The sequence below is a fragment of the Cheilinus undulatus genome, linkage group 17 (assembly GCF_018320785.1).
Source record: "Cheilinus undulatus linkage group 17, ASM1832078v1, whole genome shotgun sequence".
Lineage (NCBI taxonomy): Eukaryota > Metazoa > Chordata > Actinopteri > Labriformes > Labridae > Cheilinus > Cheilinus undulatus.
Genome location: NC_054881.1, coordinates 29142890 through 29160813, shown reverse-complemented (window position 1 = coordinate 29160813; position 17924 = coordinate 29142890). Strand labels below are relative to the sequence as shown.

The following is a 17924-nucleotide window of genomic DNA, read 5'->3' as shown; positions in this document are numbered from 1 at the left end:
GTGCTTTACAAGCTCAAGTCCATTTACCATCTACAGTTAAGATTTCATAGGTTCCTTGCTGCGTATCACACTGGTTTTGAATGTAGGTTTTGTAATTTGTTGTAAAGGGAGCACACAGGTAGGGAGGGTGTGTCCCTTTCTCCAAAACAGCTCTTATTTTAAGTGAGGATCAGGGAACCACAACACATATTCTGTTTAGTTTGAAAAGTGAGAAAGCTAAGTCAGAGGACAGAAAGGCAGCTCTGGGTTTGTAAAAACCACTCCTGGTTTGAGGAGTCAAAACTGGAATAATGCAAAATAGCTTTGTTACACAGCTGCTGCCCCTCAAGGCAACAACACAATTTAGAAATCATCATACACAAAAATGTCACATATAATCATCCTAATCTGGCTAAAATAATTTTGTTCATTTATGTAGCAGACTTTTGTCCAAGACAGATCTCCATCCAGACTAAATAAATGAGTCTTTATCTTAATTTTCATGATGATTTTTGCCATAGTTGAACAGCCTTTTGAGACAGGTACAAAATTTGCTTCCATGTGCTTCAAATGTTCTGGTGAATTTTTGTTGAATTTTCAAACCCAGCCTAACAACACATAACCACAAAGCACCTTTCACTTATGGGTGCTATTATCATTATAAGCAGTAAATAAACACTTACTGCTTTATTTTAGAATAATTTTGGTATTTATTCTAGAAAATGTACACTAAAAGAAAGTCTGGTTGATTTATCTTCAATGTTCAGAACATTTGGATACCATTATTCACACAGTCACACATCTTTAATATTATTTGTATTTTTTCACCTTGTTATTTGAAAAATATGTGGTCTGGCTGATAATATATCCCTCAGCCTGTTTCCCAAGTGTCCATAATAAATAACAACCTGACAGTTTACTGCTTCTGCTTGTGTTCAGATGGAAACAAGCACTGCATTGGTATTGTTTAAGTTGTAGCATACAGATGTAGGAATCCTTTTGTTTTTCCAAACAGTCACTGCTGCTTCCTCTCAGTACAGATCGTATCAGCCAAGTAGTGGATGGCACCTGCTGTAAAAGACCCACAGCCACTAAGTGGCTCTTATCTAATCCATACATCCTCTCTTATCTCAGCTCTTCTATTCATGGGAGTAGGCCCAAATGTGGCACAAGGCATTGACTATCTAATTAGGGCAGGGCCTGAGTATCCCCCAGGCCCTTTTGTTATAATGCCTGTGTTTTGTTGCTACTGTCGTCTCGTTACACTAATTAGCTCTGTGTCCTGTCACTCATGCCTCATGTAGGATGAGCAATCCTTTTAGAGAGAATCCCATCAGGGTTCCCTGTGGGTGTTTCAGGACACTTTTTTGCTCCCAAGCCTGATTTGATGATTGTGTGTGTGTGGTGTGTCAGGGAAATGTTTTAAGAATCCACCTGTGTAAACGGTTTATTGTGTCAAGAGTTGCGTTTACTCCTCTGGCTGCTATGTTAAAGGCTCTGGCAGGGTAAATGTTTTAATATGTTGCTTGGGTAACCAGGAAAAATCTTTGTTTCGACTGGTCAGGTGATAGGTCTATGAACATGCAGCTGATGTCTCGCTTGTATTTCCCAGACGGCAAAAAATGCCGCTTTCAATTTTTCTGCATGTGTGTGTCATTTTAACAAATCAAAAGAAAGATTGTCATTCTATGTATTTTACCTTAAGGATTCAAGTGAGTGAGGCCTACCATTATTTTTCTTTTCTCTGATTTTTAAGTTTACTGTTTTGTTTTTTGTGTAATACTTTAAACCATTTTGTATCATACTCTTTATTATTTAAAGATAAGTGTGCAACATAAGCAGCTGCTACCAAATTCTGAACAAGCAGGCTGCTCCTCCAGCCTTCTGAGCTGCTCATGTGTCCAGGTGGGGGGGCGGATTTAGCTGCTAAAAAATGCGATATGGGGGAAGGACCACCAGTGACGCAGTGTATGTAACTACCAGAGCGAATCTGAGCGCATCATCCGGCACGTGTCAGTGCTCCCTCAACCTACTGTTGGAAATGAAAAGTGGTGGATGTGTCACGGGCTGTCTAATCCCCCACAACCCCACTCACCCCCTGCCCCACCCATCACTGACAGCTGGTGCAGACAGTTGTTGTGGCTCCACTGTCCAGCATCACTGGCTGAGAGACGGCTGACGGAGATCACTGGGTGTGAAAGTTGTCTACACAGATTGACAGACTGACAGATATTCACTTGAAATCATGTCTCACTGCCAGTTTAAAGCCAACAGAGTTTGGAAGGATCCGTTACTGTAAATGACATGCTGTAATACTGAGACTGTGTTCGTAGGGTACACTGTTTGCAAAGGCTGCCTTCATCTGTGACCGCACTGTTTGGTTTCAGCCTTGATGATATCAGGCCTGACAAAGACCTTTGTGCAAAAATAACAGGTCACTAGTTTCACTGCATCATCAGCATGCCTACCTTTCTGTTACATTACAAATGTTGAGTAGTAAAATCTAATTCACTGTGCAAGAGAGGCAGTCAGTTAGATCTTACAGTTGTATTTGCCTTGTGGGGTTGGCTCTCTGTGGAGATTAACAGGGTCAGTTTGATGGCCTGGCTTGGCTTGGCTTGACATAGTTGGGGGAGGAGACTTATCTGCTTTCACTCTCAGCTTCTGATGCCCTTTTTACCCTCGCAAAGCTGAAATGAAACAGGTATGGTCAGTGTTACTTGAAACAGTTTGTATGAGCGTTTCACAGGATGTTCAAAAAAACATTTCTTCTGTCCAGTTGTGTAATTAAATAACTTGTATAAAGATACACTTAACATTTTCCTCCATTATGCACAAGATACATGGTCACTTTTACTCAAGCTGTATTTTTTCCCTTTGTTTCAGACAAGTTCAACACTTATGTGACGCTGAAGGTGCAGAATGTCAAAAGCACTACTATCACGGTGCGGGGGGACCAGCCCTGCTGGGAACAGGATTTCATGTTGTAAGTAATAAAACACAAACAATGTTGTGTCATGCTTCAGGATTTATGGACCTAATTAAGTTTTAATAACTTTACCACAGGTAACAGGGAAGGTAAAGTTTGCATTAGACAAAGCCTGTAACGACCTCGTAGAGTACACCATCCACTGTAATGCAAACTGTGCATCACTGGAAACAAAAGACAAAGGTCTTGAGAGTCAAATGTCACATGTTGCATCTTTAAGCACAGAGAATGCAAGCTTCACATCATAGAGCATTTCTTCTGCAAGGTTGTGATGCTATCTGGTTAGTCAGTCACTGATGATGTCAGTAATAACACTCCTTTAAACTTGTTTATCTGATAACACCAACAGTAATAAAGTAATGTTGCCCTCATATTTTTTTAAGTCCCCCATTTTTGTCAGTTAACTTGGTAGTTTGTGGTCCTTTTTGAGACTTGAAGTGCAAAGCTTAAACTTGTTGCAGACTTTAATGGCATCACTCATCACAGTGGACAGTGGAAGTGCCGGTGCCATTTTAGTTAAAAATTAAGGTCTAGGTGTATTTAGGAAATAAGTCTACTCAACACAATGGTTAGTAATTGTCACATGAGGAGATTCACTTCAGTGGCGCTAACAAACAGAAACATGTGAAGAACAGACTGGAAGAGGCATCTCTCAGTACAGGTGGTGATCTCAAAACATGCAAAAGCTTTGATGCCCATAGCTGTACTCATGAATACCACTTTGTTTAGTTTTGCATTTACATGTCAAAATACACTCAAACTCATGCTCAGACTACACAAAGAGACATTCATAAGACCTCTTTCTGTTTTCACAAAACATCACCAGTAAACAGGGTCATGTTTTAAACAGTACTGTGTTCATTTATCAACTAAAACTGTTTAAAAATGTTAGCCAACCACCTTTTATCAATGAGGGAGACAAGAAAAAGACTAGCTTAAAACAGATTTTTGGTGATAAAAACCCTGATGAAAGTTAAATCTAGTTTTTGTTATGGAGACTAAAATACTAATGAAGGAGTGTAAAAATTAAAATCCACAGTATTTCTCCACTGTGCTTACAGGTACAGATGAGAAGAAAATTATTAGCCCCCTAGGAAAATTTAATTTTTAAAGATAATTTCTCAAGTCTGATTAAGGCAAAGAATTTTTAACACAGCTTTTCTAAATCTCCTAGTTTTCTTTTGGATGCTAACGTTGTTTTACTGGTACATTTTTATGAAATAGCATACAAATTTTGATCATATTTAAACTCTGAATTTGCACCAATGCAGTAGAATGGCCCATATATTATTCTGACATCTTAAGCTTCTGAACATTCCATGTACAAAATGTTCACTACAATACCATAAGGAATTTTGGCGACAGAAGTAATTACGGTTGGTCTTTATAATAACAGGCTACATCAAAATCATAATCTAGACCAGTGTTTCTCAGTCTCTTATCTGTCAAGATATCCTTCAAAATTTAGAAAAATCTTGAGTCAGATTGTACAAAAAGTACCTTTTACATCCCTATGGTAGCTGAAGGATTTATGTAGTAAAATAATTTATAGGATAAATCCCTAAAGCACTCTCATAAAACAATTTAAATGCCTTGGATGATTGTGTGCGGGTCATGTAGACATTGAATACACATTTTGATGGATTTCTCACTCCATGAACACCTCCCAGACTGACAAAACTGCAAGGCCCCTACATTGATGAGATTTCAGGAGCATTATGAGACAACTTTGATCAATTGTGTGGGGATAGCTAATGATTTGTCCAACTGGGTACCACTGTAGAGAATGGACTAGACCCTTTTTGTAGAGTGTCTTGAGATAACTTGGGTTATTAATTGGTGCTATATAAACAAATCAAAGAGTTTAGTACTGTAGCATCCATTTGATATTTGAGCCCTTTTTCTGTCCATGAAGGGGCATGGGCCAGAGCTAGAGCCGGACGGGGAAGACTGTGTGACGTCAGATGAAAAAGATCTATAACTCCTTCCTTGTCGTGACGGTGTTTTATTGAAGTATGTTTTGATGAGTATGAAAATTGTTTAAATCAAGTCTACCCTGGCTTAGTCATTCATTTAGTTTTATACACCTATCTGTGTGCTATAAACAGGCTCTGTAACTATTTCCAGGGAAACACCTTAATAAACAGCTGCTGTTCATTTCCTCCTTTTAATCCATTGGTTTAATTTTACTTTCCCTGGAATGGTATCCATGGTGATGGATGAGCAAGCGCGTTGTTGCCTGTGTGTCATTGTTTGTCTTTTGTGAACTCCCTCATTGCAACACTGTTTGTTTTTCCAGACCTTCATCCTCTTTCTGTCCATTAATGATGCATTGGCCTGGTGAACTTCTACATAAATCATTATCATTCATCTGTGCTGCCAGTAACACCTGTTTCAACAAAATATATTTTGAGGATGAGTCAGCTTTCAAAACAAATTCCACATTGTAATTTTCAGCAGATTATCAGTAGTTCATTGTGCTTAACATTATGAAATGCTTTTAAAGATCATCAAGGTATTAGGAAAGCTTGACTTTTTAGGCAAAGAGAAGACCAGTTTCTTAAATGTAGGCTAAAAAGTGTTTGAAAAAATATTACAAGCAGAATAAACAAAAACATTTTTAAGGTGGATTAGCACTTTAGCTGTGATGACACAGGTAGGTGATTTTTTTCTCAGGAAAGAACGCTTTTCTCTTTCTTTTTTTCTGTGCAGAGATGTGTTGAAGTTTCAGCTTCAAATGTGTTACTCAGACCTGATTTAATACAATTGAAGTTCTTAAACCAGTTTGTAAGTTTCCTGCTATGATACACAAGATGGTTTCATAATGAACAGTTACACATCATATGATTTATATCATGCATAGAGATGCATTATTTTGGATTTTTGGATATTTGCCTAAGCCTTGTTTTGGATATTCAATATGTCAGTATTTCCAAACTAATTTTAGCTAATACTAGTAAAGACTAAAATAAACACACATTTTTATTCTAAAAACATCAAGTGTCTCTGGTGCAAAGAGTTGATGAGTCAATCAGAGCTAATGGTGGCCGCGCACTGCAGGATTTTCAGCCAGACTTGAGGCCACATTTGTTTCCCCTGACAATCGCTGAGGTGAAACCCAAGTAGAGGCTTGTCGCAAATTATTTTGTCCAAATAATCCCCGTGTGGTGTCAAAATTATTATTTTACTGTTTCAAATTTCATTTTAGCTTCCTCACTGGTAAATATCAGTGAAAGTGAACAGATCAGGTGTCGACTCAGCAGCTGCATCTTACCCGCTTTCACAGCTCACTAACATAAACACAACTTTATCTTCATTCCAGCGAGGACTTCCTCCTGATTCTTTTCCATGTTTAATGGTTTTTGCTACAGCTGTGACACATGCCAGGATAGTCTATTGTGTAGGAACAGTGATTGTATCAATAGACATCCATGTTTGTTTTTCTCCTGAAGTCACATGATCATGCAAGGTCATTGGTAGGTCGGCAGATCGTGTGGTCTCAGTGGTTTCACAGTCGTCTAATGTGTGAGCTCGGAGGATCATAAGATGAAAAATTGTTTGACATTGTCCTTATGTCTGGGGTCTCCCACATTTTTAAAATGTTTAAAGATTTGAGAATCGTCTCTTTTAAGCTGAGGCCTGCCTAAAAGAGGAGTGGGGAAGTAGACAGTCTGGTAATTGGTTTACATTTGGGGCATCATTAATCAAAATGTTCAGGGTTTGCAGTGGGCCTCCTTGAGTGTGTGGCACCATGGGTAACCACTCATATCTGGTGGTACATTCGTACATTTTGCTGATTTTTAATGCCAACATAATAATTCATACTGCCGATGTGTACGGCTGATATGTCAGCTGTAAATATTGGCAAAAAAAATTTGTATCTGATATCATCCCGTTAATATTGTTCATCCCTACTTTTAGGTCATCTATGTACAAACATAAAAGAGCTAATTGTGCCTTTCTGAATCATATCTTTAATCCCATTTTGACCTGCATCTGAAGCAAGGTTATTATAGTTAACTAAAACTAACTGAATAACTAAAACTAAAATGGAAAAATCATTTTAGTTAACTGAAACTAAATTAAAACTAAACTTTCAAAAAATATGAAAACTAACTAAAACTATATTCTGTGCTTAGAAAACTAACTGAAATAAAATTAAAGACAAAATCTCCTTAGTTTTAGTCTTTGACAGCAGCATAATGACTGGCATGTATGCCCAAGAGAGTAAAATCCCCTGACTGGATTGGAGAAGACTTCACACACTCGTAATTTTTTGGTCTTAAGTTGTATACTAACATAAAAATTGTATAAATGAAATGAATAGTGATGAGCTCTTTTGGGTCTCACCCCTGACAGGTATCCAATATTGCTGAAAAGACTAAAACTAATACTCAAACTAATAAAGACGAAGCATTTTTGAAAAATAATAAAGTAAACTAAACTAGCAATCTAGCAGGAAAAACTAATTAAAACTAAACTGAAAGGTAAAAGACAAGGTAAAAATGAAATAAAAATAAAAACTGATAAAAAACCCAAACTATTATAACCTTGATCTTAAGTACAATAATCTTGTTGTTTTGACACTGAAATTGCTTGAGTTGCTTTGTATTTTATCAAAAGCCAGAAAAACTTTTTCATGAGTAACTAATTTGCATTTAAAGTAACCATCACTTTAAATAGATATTTAAGATATTTTATCACTTATTTCTTCACCTTGTTTGTCTAAAATAACCACTCATATGAGTGCTTTTAAGAAAATGTTTTAAGTTTCCATCTTGAAGACATTTTAAGGCCCTAAAAACCTGCACATCAAGGTTCAAGACAGATTCTACCCTGGAGCCATCACTAATCCGAACTCTATAGGAACACTGGCATAAACACCCCCACCCACCCAGAAACACTGAAAATGAGCACTATACAGGACTCTTTTTTTAATGTTATTATTTATTGTACATTAATATTTAAGGTGCCATGAGATTCATTTTACACCGTTGAGTACTTTATGGTGCATTAATATTAATGTACAAATTATCACTCAGCATAACATTTAATGATCAGTAATGTTTGTTTCTATTGCTTGACCATTTACCAGACAGTGCTGCTATCTGTATGAGGCCCCACTACACTGCACAGCTTTGTAGACTGACCAGCCCCTAAATAAGCTGCTATAACAAACCCCACAATATGATCAGTGCCAGGATTTGCTGATCTCACCCAGGGTTAATCAGTATCCTCACCACAGCAAAACAAAACATTCTCATTGGCTACATAAAATTCGACATGACTGCATAACAGAATTCATTCTAGACAGCAGGTGTCTCAGTTAAAAATAGCAACAGTTGGATTTTAATGTCTTCCTGGATTAATTTATTCACCGTCTTTTTCACTGGGCAGATTATTTTAAAAGCATACATCTCTGCACCTGGACACCCTGGATACTCATCCCTCCCCTGCACTTCTCTCAATTAGCTGCTCTCTTTGATTATCTTTTCTCTCATCTTCCCTTTGTTTAGCCTGTCGATAGCCATAAATGCTGCAGATGAGAATATGCAAATGCCCTCAGCCTTTGTCATGCAGCTCCTTTCAAATTTGATATGCCATTTTATTGCTGTCATCAAGCTGTTTTTGAGCCCTTTGAATAGCATGTTGAATGACAAAACAGGGCTTGAATGAATTATTACAGCTAACACACAACCAAAAGAGGAAGTAGCCTTTGTTATCGGCCAGTGGCAGAGCCTAGCAGTAATTATGTCGAGATTTTATGGTTAGCAAGGTTGAATTAGATGGCATTGGGAAAGTTTTTTCACTTCTAATAATTAATTTTCAAATAGATATGTATTTTTTTTTTTAATTCATCAAGCCGATATTTTCTACACTGTATATATTAGAGTGTTTTTTTAATCCCATGATTGAGTTTTTGATACCTATGTAAATACTGTGTTTTTCCTCAGTGAGATCAACCGGTTGGACCTCGGCCTCATTGTTGAGGTGTGGAACAAAGGACTCATCTGGGACACCATGGTCGGGACCGCCTGGATTCCTCTTAAGAGTGTCCAGCATTCAGAAGAGGTTAGAAAACATACATTTATAAAAATCTAGAAATTCATATTGATTTTTAAATTTGTTGTATTAATCTTTTTTATCAAGTAACACAAGAGTACATATTCAGACAGAATCCAGCTATTTTGTCCATTTAAAACTGAAATAATACTAAAGCAAAAAAGTTTGCAGATATAATTAATATGAATACCACAGATGCCCTATCCAAGAAAACTGCAATAGTAGACACAAAGGTCTAGTTTTCTATGTTAATAACTGTAAGAAAACACATCTTATTTTAGGAGGGCTCTGGCGACTGGATCTTATTGGATGCAGAGGTCCTGATGAAGGCAGGTGAGATATATGGCACGAAGAACCCAACACCTCATCGGGTCCTGCTGGATACTCGATTCGAGCTACCTTTTGGTGAGATAAAGTTTCAAATCATTTTCTTTGCATTGCAGTGTGTTTTGTAGCCCTTTTCTTTTAGTTAACATGTTCATGTAAGATGTCTCTCAATGCTTTCATCTCATGTACCAGCTCAGGCAACACATTGTTGACAGAGAGTGCATTAGTAATTCTGGTTACCTTAGGGCAAACCTTGATCTAGTGACTCACACAAAGGCCAGCCATGGATTCAGTGGAAATGTCACCAGCCAGTTGCTTAGGTTATACAGGGCGAACCATTCAACTCGGAGCATTTAGTCTTACTCAAGGATACCTTGCATTGATCTGGCATTTCAACCCACATAGAAAATGTAAGGACTTTAAATGAGTGGAGTAGGGGTCACATTTTTTCTTTGTATGAATGTATTTCTAACTGCTACTGCTACTGATGTATATGTTTGACCTGGACACTGCGAGGGGAAAAACAAAATTCAAAACCTTATAGCTACAAAAACAGAATCTCTTAGATGTCTTACTGTCTTATCTTATTCTGGTTCTAGTGAGGAGGAGGGTTTCTGTCTGGCTTATCTGGCATTGAGTCACCACTGGCAGATCATCCTGTATTAACTTAGGCTCAGTAAATACAATTTTGTCTCTGCCATGTTGTTCTTCGTGGCCAACTGGGTTAACTAACCCCCAGAGCTTAAATATAAGTGGGTTTGAATTCATTACCATTCAATACTTAATGTAATCTTTCACATTAACTTTGCTCATGTAGCCCTCCTTCAGGAAAATGCTCTTTAAATTGCTTTATTATACTTTATTTGCCAGCTGACAATGAACAGTAGATTTACAAAATGTTTTACTCAAAACGAATACCTGTGGCCAGACAAGTGTTTTATGGTAGCATTCATCATCATATCCTAGTTGGCCATTTATGTAAAATCACTGTGTGAATTGATCAAAGCATTTAAATGTGCTTACATCCATTGCAGCAAGGTCAATTCTAGTTTGTTAGACTGTATACTTGGTTTAATGACACAGTGGAAAAGATTTCAGATACAAAGTCTGGTTAATAACTAGGAACATTAGATTACTTTTCAAATCGCCTTATAGGTTCAAGATTTAAATGTCCAGAGTTCCTCTCCAGGTCTGACTGCACCGTCTCTCTAACTACACCAGCACTGCTCACCAGGCTCAAGCCTTGTGATAAAAAAAGCCATGTGCGTCAAACCAGGGTGCCTGTCTGCTGAGTAGAACCCTGTTTTTTAAGAAGAAACCTTTCAAGATTGCATAGAGCCATCATTCTATCTATCTGTGCCACCAGAGCCATTCATTAATGCTGGGTCTACTTGTCTTTGAAGCCCTGGCCTTTGTGTGTGTAGCCTTTAATGTGGATCTGTCTGCTCAGTGACCACCCCCTCCTAAGCAGTGGCAATGGTTGAGAGTACCTCATAACAACTTTTAAGGCTTTATTTTGAAAGCTGTGTGTTTTGCTTGTCTCTTTACCCTCTTATTAGTGAGTCAGCTTTTTGGATATGATTTATTTTGACATTTTTGGGTAAATCTTTCAACACACAGAAACATGGAGGTCACATGGTACAAAAATCATTTGCACAATGTCTGAATTAAAAAAAATAGAGCACAACATTGCACATGATGCAGACATTGTACAATAATGGTGCTTAGAGGGTTAGAGGGTGATAAAAAAAATCAAACCTTAAACAAAACCAAATAATATATATATATGTTACGCATACCACATGCTACTGACTTAGGAGAACAAGACTAAGCAGTAGGTTTGTGTGGTGTTAATATGAAACAGAGAGGGCTGCTCAGCCAATAGGGTCGGCACCCAGCTGGAGGGATCTGACATGCTCTATAAGGGTGACCATATTTTGGTAAATTGTGTATTAAGGTCACAAAGATAATATCTAATTTTTCATAAAAGACAATTCATTTTTTATGAGTGAGTGGGTGAGGGCTCTTCTAGTGCTTTAAAAAACCATGCCTTGCTAGCAAATTGAGAAAAGCTTTGAAATCAACAAAATGGGAGGACAGTGCATGGTCATCAACCAACTAATTGACAAGCCTAACTGTAGGTGTCAGCTCTGCTTTTATGATTCTAAAAAATTGCTTGGTTCCTTACTATAAAGTGTCACCCAAAGCACCTTTGAACCTGTTATCCTTGATCCTGTCATGATAAAAGACCAGAAAGATATTCCTGCTCCCTAAACAGTTTGTGGCCATTTCCGACAATCATTCATTTCCATTTATTATTTCATAGTTTTCAGAGAAATTAAACAGACATGAAAGTATAGTGATGCTGTCTTTGACTGGATATCTGTATACAAAGGGAGCAGTGTGTTACCATCAAGCAGGCTCACATGTGTGTTTGTTACAGACATCCCAGACGATGAGGCGCAGTACTGGACTGGCAAACTGGAACGCTTAAATACTCTGAGAATCCATGATGAGGTAAAAACTAAAGAAACAAGATTTTCCTGCTTTTGGTTGTATGGTTGAATGAATGTGCATCAGCATGCTGTAAAAACAACCAATATTATGCCAGTGTTTTTTTAAGTCTCTGTTTTTAGCCTCTTGTTCAAAGATCATAGATCCATGTGCTTACTGATTTATGATAAGAAGCAATAAAAGTTAATTGATGACATGACAGTCATTCTTGATGCTTTCTTATTTCTCCCTCTTTTTATTGTAGTACCCTCTGCAGGATGATGTTCAGAGTCGCCCACTGCCATTTGCACCTTCCCAGTGCTGTGAGTGTGTTCGCCTTTTCATCTGTTCTCCTCTAGATGGGAGCATTTCTCCATGATTGTAGCTCGTAGACCTTAGTATATCCTCTCTCTTTGTTGACCCTGTAGTTACATTCTAATCCACTTAATCAGAGTTGAAAATGAAGTTTTATACATTTTTATCCAGACTGTCCATATTTTGACAGTGTGCCGTTATTTTAATCACTCCTACTGTTTGAGACAGTTTGTAAGTTTCTTTTCCACTCTGAAAACAACCATACATCCGCCTACTATTTTAACATAGAGAAGTTTTTTTTTTTATTTTCTCAACCCCTACATCCTCTGACTACCTCTCACTTGTAACATCTGCACTTTTACCAGGCAACTATTTCGGATGGGCTGACCCAATGAGTATGTAAAATGCACTTTGATCAGTTTCTCCCTCTGACCAGTCCTCTGCTCCCCTTGCATGACCTGACACCCCGTACTCTCAAATAACATTTAACCATTGTTTACCATTTTATTTTTTTTCTCATTATTTCATTCTAACTCTCAATTTCCCCGGATGCTTTCCTAATCCCAGTGGATCTCTCTGTTCCCTTCTTGTTCTTGCTTTTTATTCCTATTCAGGTCATCTGTACTGATGGCAGTGTTTTCATTATAGCTTCACAAAGCCCAAGTCTTGGTTAGGTTACCAGGACACTTTCTAAACATTTCTCAAATCATTTTCATTTATTTTATTTGTCTTTATCAATTTATACAAAAGTGTTAGCGTGTTCTCTAAACTAGTGGTTCTCAACTGGTCAGGCAGCAAGACCCATGACTGCCTCCTTATGAGAAATTGTGACCCAAAGATTAAAAATATCCAGTCACTCAAATTTAATTCTTTAAAGAATTTTTGCAGTTTGGACCCTAAGTGCAACAAAAGTTGACTGAACAAAGAGAAAGTATAATAAAACATGTCTATAAATCACATTATTTTATTTTACTCCGTTTACCAAGACAGCATGGACATTCTTGAATTTCTTTAGGTATTAACTAATTTTCTTTAGAAAATCAGCTCTCTTTATCCAGAGGCAAAGGGTATAAACATGTTGAAATCTTGAGAAAATGACCAAAATGTGGCACAGAAAAACTAAAAAATATATATGAAGTTCATTTCTGTATTTCATAGGCTTTTTTGCCACATTTTTTTCCTGTGCAAACCTTTGCAACTCACTGGGAACAGGTTTGTGACCAACTTTTGGGTCCCAACCCACCTGCTGAGAACCTCTGCTCTAAAATATATTTTACAATATCATCTTAAAGTTTGTAAATTACTATTGCCTTGGTAAATAAACAGCTGTCTGTTTTGTTTAACTGTAATTTTTATTACATTGATATATTGTGTGTCTCACATTTTACTCTAAGATTAATCAGCTGTATGGTTTATCTTTCACCCTCTCACTTTTATTGCTTTAATAAATAAAACAAAGCTGTGCTACCACCTTCAGTGGGTTTAAAAGTCATTGCTGTTTTTATGTAGAATTTTCTAGGTTCACTTTGAAGAACTATTCCGCATAAGTTCTATTTACAGAAACATCTTCCATCTGTAATATCAGCCCAGATGTGAAGAAAAATGAATCTTTAAAAAACATACAATCGTGGTTGTGTCCAATAATTCTGTGTCTCCAAATGCATTAATGAAACCACCTAGATACTTACAGGCTAACACAGAATGAATCCCAATGCCTTTCATTTAAAAGGGGACTTTGTGTACCAGGGTGTATATATTTATATAAGTTTGTGCCCTGTCCCAATCTCAGCATCCATAAACCTAGAATCTCCTGGCCTCTGTTGTTTTTATTTTTCATCTAGTTACAAGTTTATTCCAGAAAATTAAAATTCTTACCAGGATACATCCTCCATTTATGGTCAGGAATAAGCAGGGATATTTAATCCCTCCCTTGTCACATAAAGCTTAAGTGATCAATCTATTTAACTTAGCATCTTGCCTGTTTCAGCTCTAGATGACCAGGACAGTGCTGTAGATGACCGTGATAGTGACTACCGTAGTGAGACAAGTAACAGCCTACCTCCACGTTACCACACAACTGCTCAGCCCAACTCATCCATGCACCAGTATCCCATGGGCCAAAGGCAGAAGCACCACCCAGACTCCTGCACAGACTCCGTCCACAGTTTTGACCTTGACTACAGGGACCAGAGAGGAAACAGGTAAGGTGTCTGTAAAAAAACAACCATATACAAATCACTCACTCAGTCCCACACCAGTAACTCTAGTAGATAGAGCACTTATTTTGACATACGAACACAAGCAGAGTACTATGAAAGCAGGGCTCTGGAAATTGAATTCATGTACACACTCAAATTAATGCAACCAACAAATGTAAAACAAAATCTTCTTCGGGGCCTGCTCTGAATGGAATGACAGCTGAAACACTGAGATCCTGTTGTCAATTTAAAATAATGGGGATCACATATCAATGCTGAAGCTGACACATTTAACTGTTATTGGAAATTAATACGCCAATTTCCACATTATTGCCAGCAACACATTACAAAAATGCTGAAAAAGGGTCATGTTTACTAATCATCTCTTACTTCAACAGAATTCTGTAAGCAACTGAGAGCTAAGAAGGGCTGTCTGCACATTTGAAAGGAGAATATTGTCCCATTTTTGTCTGATGTAGGATCTCAGCTGTACAACAGTGTGGGGTTGTTATATTCAGTGCACTGCAATTAAGCTAGTTAAGCCCCTGGACTCTGAATACAGAGACATGCTGTTCTAATATGATCAGAATGTTGTTTGCCATTGTGTTGCTGAAATAAGCAGGGCCCTCCCTGAAAAACGATGTCTACAATGCAGTAAATGTTACTCCTAAAACCAGAGCTGTCGTTCAGTGTTATAGTGGAGCTTTCACAAATGTGCATATTACTAATGCTTTGTGCACCAATACACTTCCTACAACCACAGGTACTGGCTTTTGAAATTATCACTGATAACGAACCAGATGGTCTTTTCCCTTGTTTTTGCTGATAAGGGATTGATCCCAGTGATTCTACATCAGAGAAGCCTATAATGCAGCTATGGGAAGCTAAGTCTTCCTGCTCCTCTTTGTCTCAAAGGGGCGTTTTGCTGGTTAGAGTTCCTGATAGATTAGGCTTTCAACTTCATTTAGCCTTAACACAGAGAAAATCCCCCAGTCACACATTTAGGGAGTTGGACATTGACAAACACGCAGTTCTTTGGTGATTACAATATTGTTCCCTTTACACCATATGGTGGCGATTTAGCATGTACTTCTCATGAACAATGTAGCAGGCTGAGAGTTGAAGTGCTGATAAGCTTTGCTGCTGTTGGTGGGATTTATAACAGCGTATGTTCCCAAAGGCACATTCCTATGTTGCATACATAGTCATTTGTTTCCCTTAGAATTTATTAACATTTTTGCTTTGTTTTCATTTTTTCTTCTTGTTTGTTTGCTTTTTTTCTGTCCCTGTATCCTCTCCCATCCTCTTTCACATCTGTTTATTAACCATTAGATCATTAAACCAAAAAGGAAGAGTCAGAATTATACCTGTAGACTCTGGCATGGGGGTTGAAGATTGGGAAAACAAATACAAGGGGCAGGGCAAGCCTCAGCTGAGTGACTTCTTGGATGATGAAGAAGACAATGTTATCCTTCGAATGGGAAGGCCCTACCCTGAGCCATCACATATCCATCAAAAACCTCAACATAGTGGTTTTCTGCCTGCCACATACCCTGAAGGTTATGACACTATTGATCGGCGGCGAAAGAAAAAGATAAGAGACCCTGGAGGGTTGCTCAGCTCAGAGTTGGACAAAACACGTGAAGAGACACTGCCCCGTGAGAAAAGAGGGGAGCTGTTCATGCGACAGGTTGCAGAGATTCAGGAAGAGGAAGAGCGTCTAACATCATGCCTTAGGCCTTACAAGAATGGGCTCCTTTACAAGACAAGGATGTGGGCTAAGAATGATCTGGACAATACTTTGGAGAATTATGTGGCATTCAAAAGGGAGCAAAACGCTAGAATGAGGGCAAGGTTTGATTTTGATCTAGAGAGTTCTGAGGACCTGCACTACTCTATAGGACCAGAGGAGGATATTGATGATTTCGCCTTTAAACCAGAGAATGCAAGACATTGCAAAGATAAGTATTCATGCTCATATGATGGTCACATAGAAAATTCTCAGGGTCTTAGAGAAAAGAAGTGTGGCAAAGCCAAGATTGGTGGTTGGGCTCCAGAGGCAATGCTGTCTCCTGTAGAGGAACCAAGTGATGAATATGTAGACCCTATGGATGAGCTTCAGTGTCTTGTTGAAACAGTTTCTGAATACCTTGCTGAAAAAGAAGAGGAAATAAGCAAGTATGGCTCCCTTCCTAAATCAAGCAAATCTAGGTTATCATCTCAAGGGAGCAACAGAACTGACTCATTTGGAGAGGACCATAGTACTCCAAAAGATCCAAGAGGAGAAACCCAATCACACACATCCGATCAGAGTAATTCAGTAAAGAATGCCATGACATCATTATTTTCTTCTCTAAGTAATAAAGTTGGAGGGGGTCCAAAGCAGCCTGCCCAGAGTCCACAAGTGCCGCCTGCACAACCAACACAATCTGGACTAACAAAACTCTTTTCCTTTATTCCTAAATCAAATAACACAGCCCCTGTAGCTGTTGTATCTCCAGTAGAAAGTTCCCCTGAGAAAACATTCAGTTCTTTGCCTTGTGAGCCACCAAATGATGCCAAGACACAAAGTCATCATCAAGAAACAAAAGCTCCCATGAGTAATCCACCTCACGTGGGTAAAAAAGAATATGTGCCTGAATTTGCAACCAAATCTCAAAGCACTCCAGGAAACTCAGTCTTGGGAAAATTGAATCCTTTGAAGCTTTTTTCTGCGGGAGATAATGAGAAATCAGCAGAGTACAATCAGGCAACAGAGTCTGCATATTCTCAAGGCCATACACAGTGGGAAGACACGTGTGTTAATGAAGGTAAACAATTTATAGCAGCAGAGGGGCATAGAAAACTAGAAACACCTAGGTTTCCATCACAAGAGAAACATCTTGGACAAAAACACAATGCAAACACATATGGAAGACAAAATCCTTTGAATTACAAGCAGGAAACTCTACCTGTTCAGGGTCCAGGTAGGACAGCAGGCCCAACGCAGTCAGCTAAACCTAGATTCTTCAGTTCTCTAAGTTCATTGATCACTCCTGCTGTCCCTGTTTCACCTCAGCAAGCTCCACCTGTGGCAGTATATCCAGTGTTCAGATCAACAGATGAACCTCGACTGGAGAAACCAGTTGAGGACCCATCATTGAGTAATAGGTTCAGACTGCCTTTCCTGTCTTCTGAAAATGTCTCTACTCAGCAACAGCCCAAAGCTGAGGGAGGTATGCTCTCTGGCTTTTTAAAGTTTGCATCTAGTGAAGATGTAAGGGCCCCAATGAACACACAAAATGTTGGGCAGTCATACCAAGGTTCAACTTCATCGACGTCAACCACGTTTACACGGGAAAACTCAGAGAAAGGCTGGTTGTCTAGCATATTCAATCCTGCCTCTGTTCCCGGTGGTTCAAATCAGAATTTAACCAGTAATCAGCAATCTCAGAGCAGCACAGTGCCATCCTACTCACATGCACAACATGCAACAAATCCAATACCAGCAACAGCCCACCATGGAATACAGCATCAAGCTCCCACTCAGTCTGGACCGCAAAGTTTTGTGACAGGTATTT

General features: G+C 38.4%; 1 protein-coding gene across 4 annotated transcripts in view; it reads left to right on the top strand.

The window, feature by feature from the left end:
* Nucleotides 1-17924, top strand: part of LOC121525226 (protein unc-13 homolog B-like) — a 78131-nt gene that overhangs the window by 18666 nt on the left and 41541 nt on the right. For all 4 annotated transcript variants that reach the window (XM_041811098.1, XM_041811096.1, XM_041811097.1 and 1 more), the window contains exons 3-8: nucleotides 2866-2965; nucleotides 8923-9040; nucleotides 9313-9436; nucleotides 11802-11875; nucleotides 12117-12174; nucleotides 14154-14367. In XM_041811098.1, the coding sequence (XP_041667032.1) occupies nucleotides 2866-2965; nucleotides 8923-9040; nucleotides 9313-9436; nucleotides 11802-11875; nucleotides 12117-12174; nucleotides 14154-14367 (688 nt within the window). The remainder of the gene's footprint in view (nucleotides 1-2865; nucleotides 2966-8922; nucleotides 9041-9312; nucleotides 9437-11801; nucleotides 11876-12116; nucleotides 12175-14153; nucleotides 14368-17924) is intronic.